General features: G+C 41.5%; 1 protein-coding gene across 6 annotated transcripts in view; it reads right to left on the bottom strand.

Moving 5' to 3' along the window:
- Positions 1-15,244, bottom strand: part of LOC124019498 (receptor-type tyrosine-protein phosphatase U) — a 348,981-nt gene extending 333,737 nt beyond the window's left edge. For all 6 annotated transcript variants that reach the window (XM_046334848.1, XM_046334850.1, XM_046334851.1 and 3 more), the window contains exon 1: positions 15,018-15,244. In XM_046334848.1, the coding sequence (XP_046190804.1) occupies positions 15,018-15,087 (70 nt within the window). In that variant the 5' untranslated portion in view covers positions 15,088-15,244. The remainder of the gene's footprint in view (positions 1-15,017) is intronic.
- Positions 15,245-16,855: the final 1,611 nt, after the last annotated feature.

Raw genomic sequence — 16,855 nt, 5'->3', positions numbered from 1 at the left:
GCTGATGTAAGAAGGGCTTTATAAATACATTTGTTTTTTTTGACTATCACCCCGTAGCACTCACTTCTGTCATCATGAAGTGCTTTGAGAGACAAATCAAGGATCATATCACATCTACCTTACCTGACACCCTAGACCCACTAAAATTTACTTACCGCCCCAATAGATCCACAGACAATGAAATTACCATCACACTGCCCACTCCTGTCTGGACAAGAGGGATACCTATGTAAGAATGCTGTTGATTGACAATAGCTCAGCATTCAACACCATAGTACCCTCCAAGCTCATCATCAAACTCGAGGCTCTGGGTCTGACCCCGCCCTGTGCAACTGAGTCCTGGACTTCCTGACAGGCTGTCCCCAAAGGTGAAGGTAGGAAACAACATATCCACTTCACTGATCCTCAACACAGGGGCCCCACAAGCGTGCATGCAAAGACCCCTCCTGTACTCCCTGTTCACCCATGACTGTGTGGCCACGTACGCCTCCAACTAAATCATCAAGTTTACAGACGACAACAGTAATAGGCCTGATTACCAACAATGACGAGACAGGAGGTGGTGAGGGCCCTGGGGGTGTGGTGCCAGGAAAATAACCTCTCACTCAAAGTCAATAAAACAAAAGGAGCTGATTGTGGACTCCGGGAAACAGCAGAGGGAGCAACCCCCTATTAAATCGACGGGACCGCAGTGGGAAAGCTTCAAGTTCCTCGGCATACACATCACGGACAAACTGAAATTGTCCACCCACACAGACAGTGTGGTGAAGAAGGCACAACAGCGCTACTTCAAACTCAGGAGGCAAACTTTTACAGATGCACAATTTAGAGCATCCTATCGGGCTGTATGACTGCCTGGTACAGCAACTGCACCTCCCGGAACCGCAGGACACTCCAGAGGGTGGTGTGGTCTGCCCAATGCATCACCAGGGGAAAGCTACCTGCCCTCCAAGACTCCTACAGCACCCTATGTCACAGGAAGGCCAAAAAGATCATCAAGGACAATAACCACCCGAGTTTCCGCCTCTTCACACCACTATCATCCAGAAGGCGAAGTCAGTAGAGGTGCATCAAAGCTGGGACTGAGAGACTGAAACACTGCTTCTATCTCAAGGCCATAAGACTGTTAAATAGCCATCACTAGCACCTTAGAGGCTGCTGCCCTATATACATAGACTTGAAATCACTGGCCACTTTAATAATGTTCACGTGTTTTGCATTACTCATCTCATATGTATATACTGTATTTTATATACCATCTATTGCACCTTGCCTATCCTATTCTACTGTATTTTTGTCAAAACCGCTCCGTCGTTGCTCATCTAAATATTTATATATTCTTAATTCCATTACTTTAGATGTGTGTGTATTGTTGTGAAATTGTTAGATATTACTGCACTGTTGAAACTACAAACACAAGCATCCCGCTACACCCGCAATAACCTCTGCTAAACATGTGTATGTGACCAATAACATTTGATTTAGTAGTAGGTAGAGTGCAGAATAATTGATTTCATTTACAAATGACCTAGCACCAGGTTGTTATGACAGGTGTCAGAAAAAATCAGCAAAAAAAATGAAATTGTTGCCAATAGCAAAGTTAGTCATTAACTTCTTTCGGATCATTGGGACGCTAGCGTCCCACCTCGACAACATCCGGTGAAATTGCAGAGCGCGAAATTCAAAAAACAAAAGTAGTAATATTAAACATTCATAACAATACAAGTGTTATACACCATCTTTAGCTTAGAATCTTGTTAATCGAACCGCTTTGTCCGATTTACAATAGGCTTTACGGCGAAAGCATAGCATTTGATCGTCTGAGGACAGCGCCTCACCCACTTCCCACACCCACATAACCTGCACAGGTGTCACAAAATAGAGATAAAATAAATCACTTACCTTTGAAGATCTTCATCTTTTTGCAAGCCAAAGTGTCCCAGTTACACAATGAATGGTTGTTTTGTTCGATAAAGTCCTTCTTTATATCCCAAAAAGGTCTGTTTATTTGGCGCGTTTGATTCAGAAATCCACCTGTTCCAACTCGCCCAAGGATGCCTACAAAGGAATCTAAAAAGATACGTGTAAACTTTGTCTAAACAATTCAAACACCATTTCTAATCAGACCTCAGGTATTCTAATATGTATATAATAGATCAAATTTGAGACGAAATATACTGTGTTCAATACCGGAGAAAAAGAACGAGGAACGCACACTCATTCACTCGGGCCAAAAGACTAGAGTCCTTCTGAGGGATACTTCGAAATAATTATTCTTCATTTTTCAAAAAACAAGCATGAAACAATTTCTAAAGACTTGACATCTAGTGGAAGCCATAGAAACTACAATATGGATCCTAATTATTAGACTTTCCCGTAGAAAAGCATTGAAAAGTTCAATGACCTCAAAATAAAATTTTCCTAGATGGATTGTCCTCGGGTTTTCGCCTGCCAAATCAGTTCTGATAAACTCACAGATATTATTGGAAAATACCATTATCCAATACTACCATGCATATGCATATCCTAGCTTCTGGGCCTGAGTTACAGGCAGTTTACTTTGGGCACCTCAATCATTCAAACTTCCGAATACTGCGCAAAAGCCTTAAAAAGTTAACCATTGAGATAACAGTATAACCAGCTTTGCTAGGGCAAGTAAAATGGTCAGAGTGAGGTGTTCTCCCCTTTACTATTAGTAGATAGCAGGCACATTGAGCAGCCAGGCAACATTGGCTAAATCAGCTTATCAAGGGTGCGTTCATAAACTGTGTCAGAGTGTGCTCTGAGCCATTCGTAAATTCAGAGTGTTGTCAATTCGTAAATTCAGAGTGTTTCGTTCCCAGAGCATTCAGGGCGCACACAGGATGCTCTGTTCAAGTAGTATAGTTGATCCGAGCATTCTGACCTCACAAAAGCATTTAAGCACCCAAGCTAATTGACTAAGGTTGATTAGCTACTTTCAGGCCCAAATGGGAGAACAACTCACTCTGGCCATTTTACTTTCCAGAGCAAAACTGGTTATACTATTTTCATGTTATCTCAAGGGTTAATGAATGTAATTGTGCTAATGGCAACAATTTCATTCATTTTTTTAGCCGATGTTAACTGACACCTGTCAAATCAAATGAAAAGTTGTCACTTGCGCCGAATACAACAGTGCTTACGTACAAGCCCTTAACCAACAATGCAGTTATAAAACATAAGATTTCAGTAAAAAAAATTAAGTAACAAGTAATTAAAGAGCAGCAGTAAAATAACAATAGCGAGGCTATATACAGAGAACAATGTGCGGGGGCACTTGTTAGTCATGGTAATTGAGGTAATATGTACATGTATATCTTGTTTGGGACAGGGGGCAGCATTTTCACTTTTGGATGAATAGCGTGCCTCCTACTCATTCCCAGATGCTAATATATGCATATTATTAGTATTGGATAGAAAATACTCTGAAGTTTCTTAAACTGTTTGAATGATGTCTGTGAGTATAACAGAACTCATAGGAAGTGGGAAATCTGAGGTTTGTAGTTTTTGAACTCACCCCTATCGAATACACAGTGGGATATGGGTTATTTTGCACTTATTTTGCACTTCCACTAGATGTCATCCGTCTTTAGAACATTGTTTCTGGCTTCTCGTGTGAAGGGGGGCCGGATAAGTTCTCAATCGCGCACTTTCACTTGAGAGGTAGCTCTCGTTCCATTGCTTTTCTACAGACAATGGAATTCTCCGGTTGGAACATTATTGAACTTTTATGATAAAAACATCCTAAAGATTGATTCTATACTTAGTTTGACAAGTTTCTTCGACCTGTAATATAACTTTTTGAACGTTTAGTCCGAATGGACCAGATCGTGCTTTTGTATTTGTTTACCAAACGCCCTAACAAAAGAAGCTATTGGACATAATTGGACAAAAATCATGGACATTATCGAGCAAAACAAGCATTTATTGTGGAACTGCGATTCCTGGGAATACATTCTGATGAAGATCAAAGGTAAGTGAATATTTATAATGCTATTTATGAATAATGTTGACTACCCAACATGGCGGATATTTCTCTGGTTGGTTTGGGTTCTGAGCGCCGTTCTCAGATTATGCTTTTTCCGCAAATGTTTTTTAAATCTGACACAGCGGTTGCATTAAGGAGAAGTGTTACTAAAGTTTCATGTATAATAGTTGTATTTTCATCAACATTTATTATGAGTATTTCTGTGAATACATGTGGTTCTCTGCAATATCACTGCATGTTTTGGAACTACTGAACATAACACGCCAAAGTAAAATAAGATTTTTGGATATAAATATGAACTTTACCGAACAAAACACAAAACATGAAGTCCTATGAGTGTCATCTGATGAAGATCAAAGGTTAGTGATTCATTTTCTCTCTATTTGTGCTTTTTGTGACGCCTCTCTTTGGCTGGAAAAATGGCTGGGTTTTTCTGTGAGTTGGTGGTGACCTAACATAATCGTTTGTGGAGCTTTTGCTGTAAAGCACTTTTGAAATCAGTCACTGTGGCTGGATTAACGAGAATTGTATCTTTAAAATGGTGCCCAATACTTGTGTGTTTGAGAAATTTGATTTGTGAGATTTCTGTTCATTAGTATTTGCAATTTCATTCGCCGTTGGCGAGGGGTTCCGCTAGCGGAACAGGTTTCTAGACAGGATATAGTTAAAGTGACTATGCATAAATAATAAACAGAGTAGCAGCAGCATAAAAGGGTGGGGGGGAGAAATGCAAATAATGTGGGTAGCCATTTGATTAGCTGTTCGGGAGTCTTATGGCTTGGGGGTAGAAGCTGTTTAGAAGCCCTTTGGGACCTAGACTAGGTGCTCTGATACCGCTTCCGTGCAGTAGCAGGGAGAACAGTCCATGACTAGGGTGGCTGGAGACTTTAAACATTTTTAGGAACGTCCTCTGACACTGCCTGTTATAGAGGTCCTGGATGGCAGAAAGCTTGGCCCCAGTGATGTACTGGGACGTACGCACTACCCTCTGTAATGCCTTGCGGTCGGAGGCCGAGCAGTTGCCATGCCAGGCAGTGATGCAACCAGTCAGGATGCTCTCGGTGGCGCAGATGTAGACCTTTATGAGGATCTGAGGACCCATGCCAAATCTTTTCAGCCTTCTGAGGGGAATAGGCTTTGTCGTGCCCTCTTCACGACTGTCTTGGTGTTTTTGGACCATGGTAGTTGGGGACACCAAGGAACATGATGGGATGGGGACACCAAGGAACTTGAAGCTCTCAACCTGCTCCACTACAGCCCCATCGATGAGAATAGGGGCGTGCTCGGTCCTCCTTTTCCTGTAGTCCACAATCATGTCCTTTGTCTTGATCACATTGAGGGAGAGGTTGCTGTCCTGGCACCACACAACCAGGTCTCCTACCTCCTCCCTAGAGTCTGTCTCATTGTTGTCGGTGATCAGGCTGTTGCGTCATCAGCTAACTTAATGATGGTGTTGGTGTCGTGCCTGGCCATGCAGTCATGAGTGAACAGGGAGTACAGGAGTACAGGACCTCCCGCCCCTGGGGGGCCCCCGTGTTGAGAATTGGTGTGGCGGATATGTTGTTACCTACCCTTACCACCTGGGGGCAGCCCATCAGGAAGTCCAGGATCCAGTTGCAGAGGGAAGTGTTTAGTCCCAGGGTCCTTAGCTACATGATGAGCTTTGAGGGCACTATGGTGTTGAATGCTGAGCTCTATGTAGTCAATGAATAGCATTCTCACGTACGCTGAGAATGGCTGACCAACTGCAAATGTCTTCACTGACATTTTCAACCTGTCCCTGACCGAGTCTGTAATACTGATATGTTTCAAGCAGACCACCATAGTCCCTGTGCCCAAGAACACTAAGGTAACCTGCCTAAAGGACTACCGACCCGTAGAGTTCACGTCTGTAAAAAAAATGTATAGACTAAAAAATTAAGTATTTTCTTTAGGAATGTAGTGTAGTAAAAGTTGTCAAAAATATAAAAGTACAGTTACCTACCAAAAAACATTAAGTACTTTAAAGTATTTTTACTTAAAATACTGTGACGATTATGGAATTTTGGGTAACGATTCATTGTCATGGCAAAGGTGATTGTTTGCAAATGTTTGCTTATAATGCATCTCATGAAAATAGCTACAACAAACCTCATAAATACAACTCCGTTTTGGTGACACCCCTGACTCAAAAACAAATGTTTAAAAAAAATGAGAACCTTCATTGCACTCCCAATTGTGCAGTTCTACTCGTGAAATTATGACCAACTTTACCCACTTAATGTAAAAATATATATTTATTAAAACAACTATATCTACTTGAAGTTGCAACCCCCTTCTCCTAAAATGTATTAAGGCAAGGCAAGTCAGTTAAGAACAAATTCTTATTTTCAATGACGGCCTAGGAACAGTGGCTTAACTGCCTGTTCAGGGGCAGAACGACAGATTTGTACCTTGTCAGCTCGGGGGTTTGAACTTGCAACCTTCCGGTTACTCGTCCAACGCTCTAACCACTAGGCTACCCTGCCGCCCCAATATGCAGAAAAAAATCATGTTTATTGTCCATATTTGTTTATTACACAATAATTGTACTAGCCCTAATCCTACTTACACTTTTTAGTCCATTTTGGCACTGGAATAAATGCTTGACCAATATCGATAGGCCGTTTTCAACCAGATTATTATTACGTCCAATTGCTCTTAAATGATACGGGATCACTATCTAACACTTCTACCCCTCACCTCCTCTGCTCTGTCGGCTAACTGGTATAATCTGTGCCAATGTTTCTGTGACATCCCTCATTTTATGATTTCATCTCATCTTAATGCCGAAGATTCTCGATACGAAGCGGCACAGTTTGTCAAAATGACTGCCTCGTAAGAATGTCCTCTTATTATTAGAGCAGAGCTACTGTCTTCAACACCAGCAGCAACATCAGTTATTGCTGGCAGGACATGCTAGAACATCCACAGACAGACAAACAGTAACAGTGTCATTCCTAAGCATTTTGCTTTATAAACTCAGCAAAAAAAATAAACGTCCTCTCACTGTCAATTGAGTTTATTTTCAGCAAACCTAACATGAGTAAATGATTTGTATGTGCATAACAATACTCAACAACTGAGACATAAACTGAACAAGTTCCACAGACATGTGACTAACATAAAGTGAAAAATGTGTCCCTGAAAAAAGGGGAGTCAAAATCAAAAGTAACAGTCAGTATCTGGTGTGGTCACCAGCTGCATTAAGTACTGCAGTGAATCTCCTCCGGACTGTACCAGATTTGCCAGCTCTTGCTGTGAGATATTATCCAACTCTTCCACCAAGGCACCTGAAAGTTCCCAGACATTTCTGGGGGGGAAATGGCCCTAGCCCTCACCCTCCGATCCAACAGGTCCCAGACGTACTCAATGGGATTCAGGTCCCAGACGTACTCAATGGGATTGAGATCCAGGCTCATCGCTGGCCATGGCAGAACACTGACATTCCTGTCTTGCAGGAAATCACACAGAACGAGCAGTATGGCTGGTGGAATTGTCATGCTAGAGGGTGATGTCCGGATGAGCCTACGGGAAGGGTATCACATGAGGGAGGAGGATATCTTCCCTGTAACACACAGCGTTGAGATTGCCTGAAATGACAACAAGCTCAGTCCGATGATGCTGTGGCACACCGCCCTAGACCATGATGGATCCTCCACCTCCAAACAATCCCTCTTCAGCGTACAGGCCTCGTGTAACACTCATTCCTTCAACGATAAACTCGAATCTGACCACCACCCCTGGTGAGACAAAACCGCAACTCGTCAGTGAAGAGCACTTTTTGCCAGTCCTGTCTGGTCCAGCGAGGTTGGGTTTGCGTCCATAGGCGACGTTGCTGCCGGTGATGTAAGGCAGGTCCTCACCAGACAACCGGCCTACAAGCCCTCAGTCCAGCCTCTCTCAGCCTATTGCGGACAGTCTGAGAACTGATGGAGGGATTGTGCGTTCCTGGTGTAACTCAGGCAGTTGTTGTTGCCATCCTGTACCTGTCCCGCAGGTGTGATGTTCGGATGTACCGATCCTGTGCAGGTGATGTTACACGTGGTCTGCCACTGTGAGGACGATCAGCTGTCCATCCTGTCTCCCTGTAGCGCTCTCTTAGGAGTCTCACAGTACGGACATTGCAACGTATTGCCCTAGCCACATCTGCAATCCTCCTTGCAGCATGCCTAAGGCAAGTTCACACAGATGACCAGGGACCCTGGGCATTTTTCTTTTTGTGTTTTTCAGAGTCAGTAGACAGGCCTCTTTAGTGTCCTAGGTTTTCATAACTGTGACCTTAATTGCCTACCTGTAAGCTGTTCCACAGGTGCATGTTCATGAATTGTTTGTGGTTCATTGAACAAACATGGGAAACAGTGTTGAAACCCTTTACAATGAAGATCTGTAAAGGATTTTTACAAATTATCTTTGAAAGACAGGGTCCTGAAAAAGGGATGTTTCTTTTTTTGTTGAGTTTAGATGAGAGCAACCCCTTGACGCCAGTTAAATGCATGCTATGTATCCACTCATGTTTCTCTTGGGAGGAGCTTGATTGAGTGGATTATGAAATATGCACTGAGTATCATACTCTACATGTTTAGCTTAGATACCGGCCTCTGAGAGTCAGCTGGGTCTGTAGTCATATTTGGTCAATTTTTCGAGACGTTAATTTGGTTCAAGACTATTACAAAGAGACCAGTGAGTGTGAATGAATAATAGAGGTAAAAGTACAAGAGAGGTGGTTGCACAAATCATTACAAAAAATAAAAAGCGATCAATGTTGTTTTTGGACCCACAGAGAGGAAACACTTCCACCACGAGCCGACCAACCAACATCTGGAGGGAGAGAGAAAAGCAAGAGAAGAGAAATCAATTTGTCCTGGACAGATCAGATAACTTCCATCTTAATCTAAGCAGCACTATTTGTGTGGTCCTGGGTGGAATTGTGGATAGCCAATGAAAAGACAGAGAGGGAGTGGTTTGTCTCAGAGCAGGTTACCAGTGTGGTGCTATAACCCCCTAGGTGTCCCCCAGACCATCCTCCTCCCGTCCTCCCCAGCCTTGTGTGATTAAGCAGTGTACTTATGCGAGGAGTGCTGTGCTCTGCAGTCCTGTCTCTGCTCCCCTTCCCACTGATATATTAATGTTGCAAGGCTACGTGGATGGGTGCCAGACCCCGACTGGGTTAGTCATCTTACAGGCAGCGGAAAATCTAACTTATCCATGTGTGTTTTTTTTATGAATTTCAGCTTGACACCAAGTGCCGTGATTTGTATGCCCCGTCAAGGCAGGCACGCTCTTCGGCAGGGGCCCCATTCATCTTCCACTCTGTCTGACTCTCAGCTTATTCTATATAGCCTGAGTAGCCAGGCTACCCAGAGAATGCAAAGTGTTGTTGGTTTTCCAATTGTTTCTTTTGAACTGAACCATTATTGTTTTGGTTTCGTTCCACTGTTCCAACCAGCAAAATAAAGTTCTGAGACGGTTTGAACCCCAAAAAAGTACTGGTTTATATCGTTCCTTTCTGTTTCTTTTTAAAACCTCTGCAATCGACATTTAGCTCGACATTAAATTACTTCACCAATCCGTGAGGCTAGAACAGCTTGCTATGGAGCAGGTAAGCAATTGAATCTGTATAGGAAAGTCGTTAAGAGCAAATTGTATTTTGCAGTAACAGCATGGTTTAATCATAATGAAATATAAGCACATACACTGTGCTGCCAGTCATGTGAGATGCAACTGAAATTTTGCGGCTGAGAAGAGAGCAAGAGAGGATGGAGGAAGCTTGCCTTGAAGCGCTGGGCATTTTGTTATGACATGCATTTTCTGAATTAGGCCCACAGAATTATACCTATGTTGGAATGACTTCTATGGAGGAACTTTGAATGTCTTTGAACTTCCCAGCTGGTTTAAAGTTGGACCAGAGCAAACATTAGCTTGATAGCTAACAAGCTTGTGTGTGCAGAGCAGCACTAGAATGAAAAACACGTCTTACCTTTTTGTTGTTAATAAATCCAACGTGAAACGCGATAACTACCGTATAGTGTCCTTAACTAGCATTGAAAATTTTTAAAATGCATTATTTTAATAAACATATCTCCATAATTTCTGAATCATGCTTGTAACATTGTCAGTAGGCTACAGTAACATGCTTCAGAAGGGAGGGGCAGGTAGCCCACACACACACAGGCAAAGATTCCCAGCTGCCTGGCAGACGTTGGAATAATTTGAGAAAGAGTGAGGGCTTTGCATAGGCGCTTTGTTGCAATTTTGGGGAACTGAAAATAATGCCTGCAACGTAAAATAACATTATTAACTGGATCCCAAGCTTTTAAACAAGAGTATGCCGTCATTGTAAATAAGAATTTGTTCTTAACTGACTTGCCTATTTAAATAAACATTAAATAAATGTAATAAATGAAATAAACGGTTCTGTTGCAGAACTGTATACTTTAGTTTCCAATTCGGGTTCTGTTTGTCAAGTAATTTAGTTATTTTCCGGTTTTCTGTTCTGTTCCCAGAACCAGTTCCAACCCTTGCTTTAAAGTCAAGGCCGAATCAACATAACATCGCCTCATCTGTGCAACCAGCAGACACACATGGAGAAGTGTGGGGGGAGTCCAATCACTCGTATGATGATCCACAGACAAACACACCACTGTAATTGGCTAATTGGAAGAAAATCATGCTGATGTTGGGCACTGCAACACCCCAGTTCACAGACGAAATAATAAATAGCTTGTAAATCTCTGTTGACACAATCAGATGTTCCTAGTGAAGCATCACAGTTCCATTTGACCTCTTTTAATTATCTGCATGTGATTTAATAATTCTCATTTCAAGCCATTCCACTTAATGTTTTGCCTCATAACAATTCATATTTGCAAACATGGTTTTGTTGCATGTGTGTTGTGTATGACACACTATTGTGTTGTACCCATCTTAATGTTGAAAAGTCATTTTCATGGCATATACAGTGATTAATATTATGGTGTTTCCATTCTGAAAAAAAGGAGAGAAAATGGAATGGAAAATATGGTGCTGTACAATGTGACGGTCGGGAGTAGTCTACAGGATTGGAGGATTGGAGGATTCTAAATTGTTTGCCTTCATTAGACAACTTTGTTCCAATATTTCTGTAAATCAGTGATATTGATTCCCATAGTAATTCATTACGGATCCATAACTAAATCAAAATCTGCATTTTGAAAGAGTATTTTTTTATCAATGAAATGTGGTTATTTGTTTATTAGGCTACTGTACAGTCTACAATACATACTGTAGTAAATATGTGAAAGTGCCTAATTCCTTACACAAGGGAGAGCAGGCCATGCCTGTACTACAGAATGTAGGGCACACAGGAGACCAGTATTATTTCATAGTTGTGATGTCTTCACTATTATTCTACAATGTATAAAATAGTAAAAATAAAGAAGAATCGTGGAATGAGTAGGTGTGTCCAAACTTTTGACTGGTGCTTAAAAGTATCTCATTGAAATACAATCCTGTGATGTAGATGAAGGGAAATAGAAATGCATAGTTTTTTTCTATATATGAATTACAAATTAATCATGTTTCTATTAGTGGTCGACCGATTAATCGGAATGGGCGATAAATCGGCCCTAAGTATTCATAACAATCTGAATTTTTGGACACTGATCATGGCCGATTACATTGCACTCCACGAGGAGACTGCGTGGCAGGCTGACTACCTGTTATGCAAGTGCAGCAAGGAGCCAAGGTAAGGTGCTAGCTAGCATTACATGTATCTTAACATAATCACTAGTTAACTACACGTGGTTCATGATATTACTAGTTTATCTAGCTTGTCCTATGTTGCATATAATCGATGCGTTGCCAGTTAATTTATCATTGAATCACAGCCTACTTTGCCAAAACGGTTGATTTAACAAGCGCATTTGCGAAAAAAGCACTGTCGTTGCACCAATGTGTACCTAACCATAAACATCAACATCTTTCTTAAAATCAACACACAAGTATATACTTTTAAACCTGCACATTTAGTTAATATTGCCTGCTAAGATGAATTTCTTATAATTTATTTGTGTCAGTTCTCTTGCGTTCTGTGCAACAGAGTCAGGGTATACGTAGCAGTTTGGGCCGCCTGGCTCGTTACGAACTAATTTGCCAAAAGCTGCTTTTCAACCACTCCATAAATTTCTTGTTAACAAACTATAGTTTTGGAAAGTCGGTTAGGACATTTACTTTATGCATGACACAAGTCAATTTTTCAAGGATTGTTTACAGACATATTATTTCACTATATCACAATTTCATTGGGTCAAAGGTTTACATAAACTAAATTGACTGTGCCTTTAAACAGCTTGGAAAATTCCAGAAAATTATGTCATGGCTTTAGAAGCTGATAGGCTAATTGACATAATTTGAGTCAATTGGAGGTGTACCTGTGGGTGTATTTCAAGGCCTAAATTCAAACTCAGTGCCACTTTGCTTGATATCATGGGAAAATCAAAAGAAATCAGCCAAGACCTCAGAAAAACAACTGCAGACCTCCAAAAGTCTGGTTCATCCTTGGGAGCAGTTTCCAAACGCCTGAAGGTACCACGTTCATCTGTACAAACAATAGTTCGCAAGTATGAACACCATGGGACCACGGCGCTGTCATACCGCTCAGGAAGGAGACACGTTATGTCTCCTAGAAATTAAAGTACTTTGGTGCGAAAAGTGCAAATCAATCCCAGAACAACAGCAAACGACCTTGTGATGATGCTGGAGGAAACAGGTACAAAAGTATCTATATCCACAGTAAAAGTCTTATACCAACATAAACTGAAAGGCCACTCAGCATGGAAGAAGCCACTGCTCCAAAACCGCCATTAAAAAAAACAGACTACGGTTTGCATCTGCACATAGGGACAAAGATCATACTTTTTGGAGAAATGTCCTCTGGTCTGATGAAACAAAAATGTAACTGTTTGGCCATAATGACAATCGTTATGTTTGGAGGAAAAATGGGGAAGCCGAAGAACACAATCCCAAACGTGAAGCACGGGGGTGGCAGCATCATGTTGTGGGGGTGCTTTGCTGCAGGAGGGACTGGTGCACTTCACAAAATAGATGGCATCATGAGGGAGGAGAATTATGTGAATATATTGAAGCAACATCTCAAGACATCAGTCAGGAAGTTAAAGCTTGGTCGCAAATGGGTCTTCCAAATGGACAATGACCCAAGCATACCTCCAAAGTTGTGGCAAAATGGCTTAAGGACAACAAAGTCAAGGTATTGGAGTGGCTATCACAAAGCCCTGACCCCAATCCCATAGAAAATGTGTGGGTAGAACTGAAAAAGCGTGTGCGAGCAAAGAGGCCTGCAAACCTGACTCAGTTACATCAGCTCTGTCAGGAGGAATGGGCTAAAATTCACTCAACTTATTGTGGGAAGCTTGTGGAAGGCTACCCGAAACATATAACAATATAAGAGGCAATGCTACCAAATACTAATTGAGTGCATGTAAACTTCTGACCCACTAGGAATGTGATGAAAGAAATAAAAGCTGAAATAAATAATTCACTCTACTATTATTTTGACATTTCACAATCTTAAAATTAAGTGGTGATCCTAACTGACCTAAAACAGGGATTTTTACTAGGATTAAATGTCAGGAATAGTCAAAAGCTTAGTTTAAATGTATTTGGCTAAGGTGTATGTAAACTTCAAACTTCAACTGTATTATTTAGTATACAATACCAGTCAAAAGTTAGGTCACACCTCATTCAAGGGTATTTACTTTATATTTACTATTTTCTACATTGTAGAATAATAGTGAAGACATCAAAACTATGAAATAGCACATATGGAATAATGTAGTAACCCCAAAAGGTTTAAACAAATCAATATATATTACATTTTAGATTCTTCAAAGTAGCCACCATTTGCCTTGACGACAGCTTTGCACACTCTTGGCCTTCTCTCAACCAGCTTCAGTAAGGCCATCTACTGCCAATGTTTGACTATGGAGATTGCATGGCTGTGTGCTCAATTTTATTCACGTCAGCAACGGTTGTGTCTGGAATAGCCAAATCCACTCATTTGAATGGGTGTCCACATACTTGTGTATATATAGTGTAGGTGTTCCTCCAGGTGGGAGAGGGTGTGGACTGCAATACAGATTGATTCATCTGTGGAGGCCTTATGCAAATTGGAATGGGTCCAGGGTGTTTGGGATTATGTGAGCCATACTAGCCTTTCTGGCTACAGATATGGGTCAATAGTCATTTAGACAGTTACCTTGGCGTTCTTGGGCATAGGGCCTGCTTGAAACATGAAGGTATTACAGACTGGGTCCGGTTGAAAATGTCAGTGTAGCCACTTGCCAGCACATGTTCTCAATCAAAGCATGGTTTTCCCTCAGTCTGCATATTTCCATCAGATAAGAGGCTTTAAAACTCAACACAAAACATCGGTAAATCTGTATCCACATTTACCCGTTGGAATGTAATTTCATGTCCAGAAATGTTAATCTAGAATGAAAGTAGCAAACTATACCGACGCACTGTTTGAATAGCCATTTCCAAGGGGGAAATACGGGCTATAAACGATTAGGCGAATATACCAATAACATACCCTAGACTACCCTCCCTTTACATGCCATAAAGCTATAACAAAAAGCGGGAATGTGAGGATGATTCTGATCTGGAAAGTAGAGAGGCAAGTCTTTCTCACAAAACAAGCACTATCCTCAGATTCGTAGCAATCTAATAAAACACATTTTCATAACGAAGTTGTCTATTCTTATGAAGAGCCCATTATCTCGCCTCTTGACAATTATCTCAGTAAGCCCTCTTCATTATCTAATAAATCGAACCTTCCATCTCCTATGAATAAAGTTAACTGCGGGAAACATACTGCGACACCTTTCACACCCCTTTTCCGGCTCAACACAGCGATTTAGAGCTTGCCAAACTGGATGCATCGCTTCCCAAGTGCGCAGTGACTTGAAAACAGGAAGAAATGTCTCTTTACCTGTTGGTCCCTCTATGCCTTCGGCGTAGATTTGAACGGCCAGGAGCAGCAGAAAAGCGCAGGTGTTCATTGTGCTGTTTTAGTCCAGTTTGGAATAGCTGCAGAAATCATTTCAGTGACTCATCGAGGACCGATCTGCAAGTTGTGGACTCCAGCCTATCGATTCCCGAATTCTTGCTGAAACGTGGGTGCGAGACAACGGCAGTAGTTCAAGCCGTACTAACTGACGTCAGGATAAACAGTACAAAACATTTCTCTTCCCCCCAAGCACACTTTCTGTGTGATTAAAAATATGCGACGGACGCCTCCAAGTGGCACCTTCTTGCAACTATTCTGGCGCTTGAAGATTTTTCTAAGGTAAGATTGAACTCGCTTACATGTCTCTCTCCGTGTGTCTGTGTCTCGCCAAGCATTCACGTACATCCACCTAGTCCCTTGCAACAAACAGCCTAGTCTCCATCAAAATATAGTAGCTAATTGGTTCTGGGTGTTGAGGTTATCCACCTGATGATCTCCCAAAATATGTCACACCAGATCCACTCTGACCAGTGGCTCAAAATAGCTTCAACAATGGATTCACTGGTGGCTTTATGATCACAGGTGAGATGAGCAGATCTGCCACAATGAACACAGTCTGTCAGTCTATCTGCAGAATAGAAAACAGATTAATTATCCTAACAGCTTCACAGGTTGAGTGGATAAGGCAATTTCTTTTAGCACACAACAAAAGACCAGGTGGCTGGCTGCTATGTCATAACTTGGGGAAGGGAAGGGACATAGATATCCAAATATTAATCCATCTATCAATATAAATGTACTCTATATAGCTCAGTCCATATGACATTGTATTGTGTAGGGTATGTGACTTGTTCAGAGGTGCAGATCGTTACTCCCTAAAGGATGCACCCAGAAAAAAACATACCTTATTGAACTGTGGGGACTGTGAAGAGACACATGCACAAACAGACGCACATACACATGATTACATACACACAAGTACACATGGATTTTGTTGTTGGCGTAGATATATGGTAGTAGAGGGCACACAATGTGTTGTGAAATCTGTTGTTACATTACATTTTACGTTTTTAATCGTGTATACAGGTCTGCCTTCATTTTTCTGGACCCCAGGAAGAGATGAGAAATTCTTAAATTAGAGACTTTAACAGATCAGTAACATGTGTTGCAGATACAGTGTTTGATAACCTGCAAAATCATCAGTGTTTCCTACTAACAAAGCATGTAGAGGTCTGTCATTTTTATCATAGGTACACTTCAACTGTGAGAGACTGAATCTAAAACAAAAATCCAGAAAATAACATTGTATGATTTTTAAGTAATTAATTTGCATTTTATTGCATGACAATAGTATTTGATCACCTACCAACCAGTAAGAATTCCAGCTCTCACCGACCTGTTAGTTTTTCTTTAAGAAGCCCTCCTGTTCTTCACTCATTACCTGTATTAACTGCACCTGTTTGAACTCGTTACCTGTATAAAAGACACCTGTCCACACACTCAATTAAACAGACTCCAACCTCTCCACAATGGCCAAGACCAGAGAGCTGTGTCAGGACATCAGGGATAAAATTGTAGAGCTGCACAAGGCTGGGATGGGCTACAGGACAATAGGCAAGCAGCTTGGTGAGAAGGCAACAACTGTTGGCGCAATTATTAGAAAATGAAAGAAGTTCAAGATGACAGTCAATCACCCTTAGTCTGGGACTCCATGCAAGATCTCACCTCGTGGGGCATCAATGATCATGAGGAAGGTGAGGGATCAGCCCAGAACTACACGGCAGGACCTGGTCAATGACCTGGGACCACAGTCTCAAAAA

Source organism: Oncorhynchus gorbuscha, unplaced genomic scaffold (genome assembly GCF_021184085.1).
Source record: "Oncorhynchus gorbuscha isolate QuinsamMale2020 ecotype Even-year unplaced genomic scaffold, OgorEven_v1.0 Un_scaffold_609, whole genome shotgun sequence".
In the NCBI taxonomy this organism is placed as follows: domain Eukaryota; kingdom Metazoa; phylum Chordata; class Actinopteri; order Salmoniformes; family Salmonidae; genus Oncorhynchus; species Oncorhynchus gorbuscha.
Note: the sequence above shows the minus strand (reverse complement) of the source record. Positions and strands in the feature narration are given on the sequence as shown.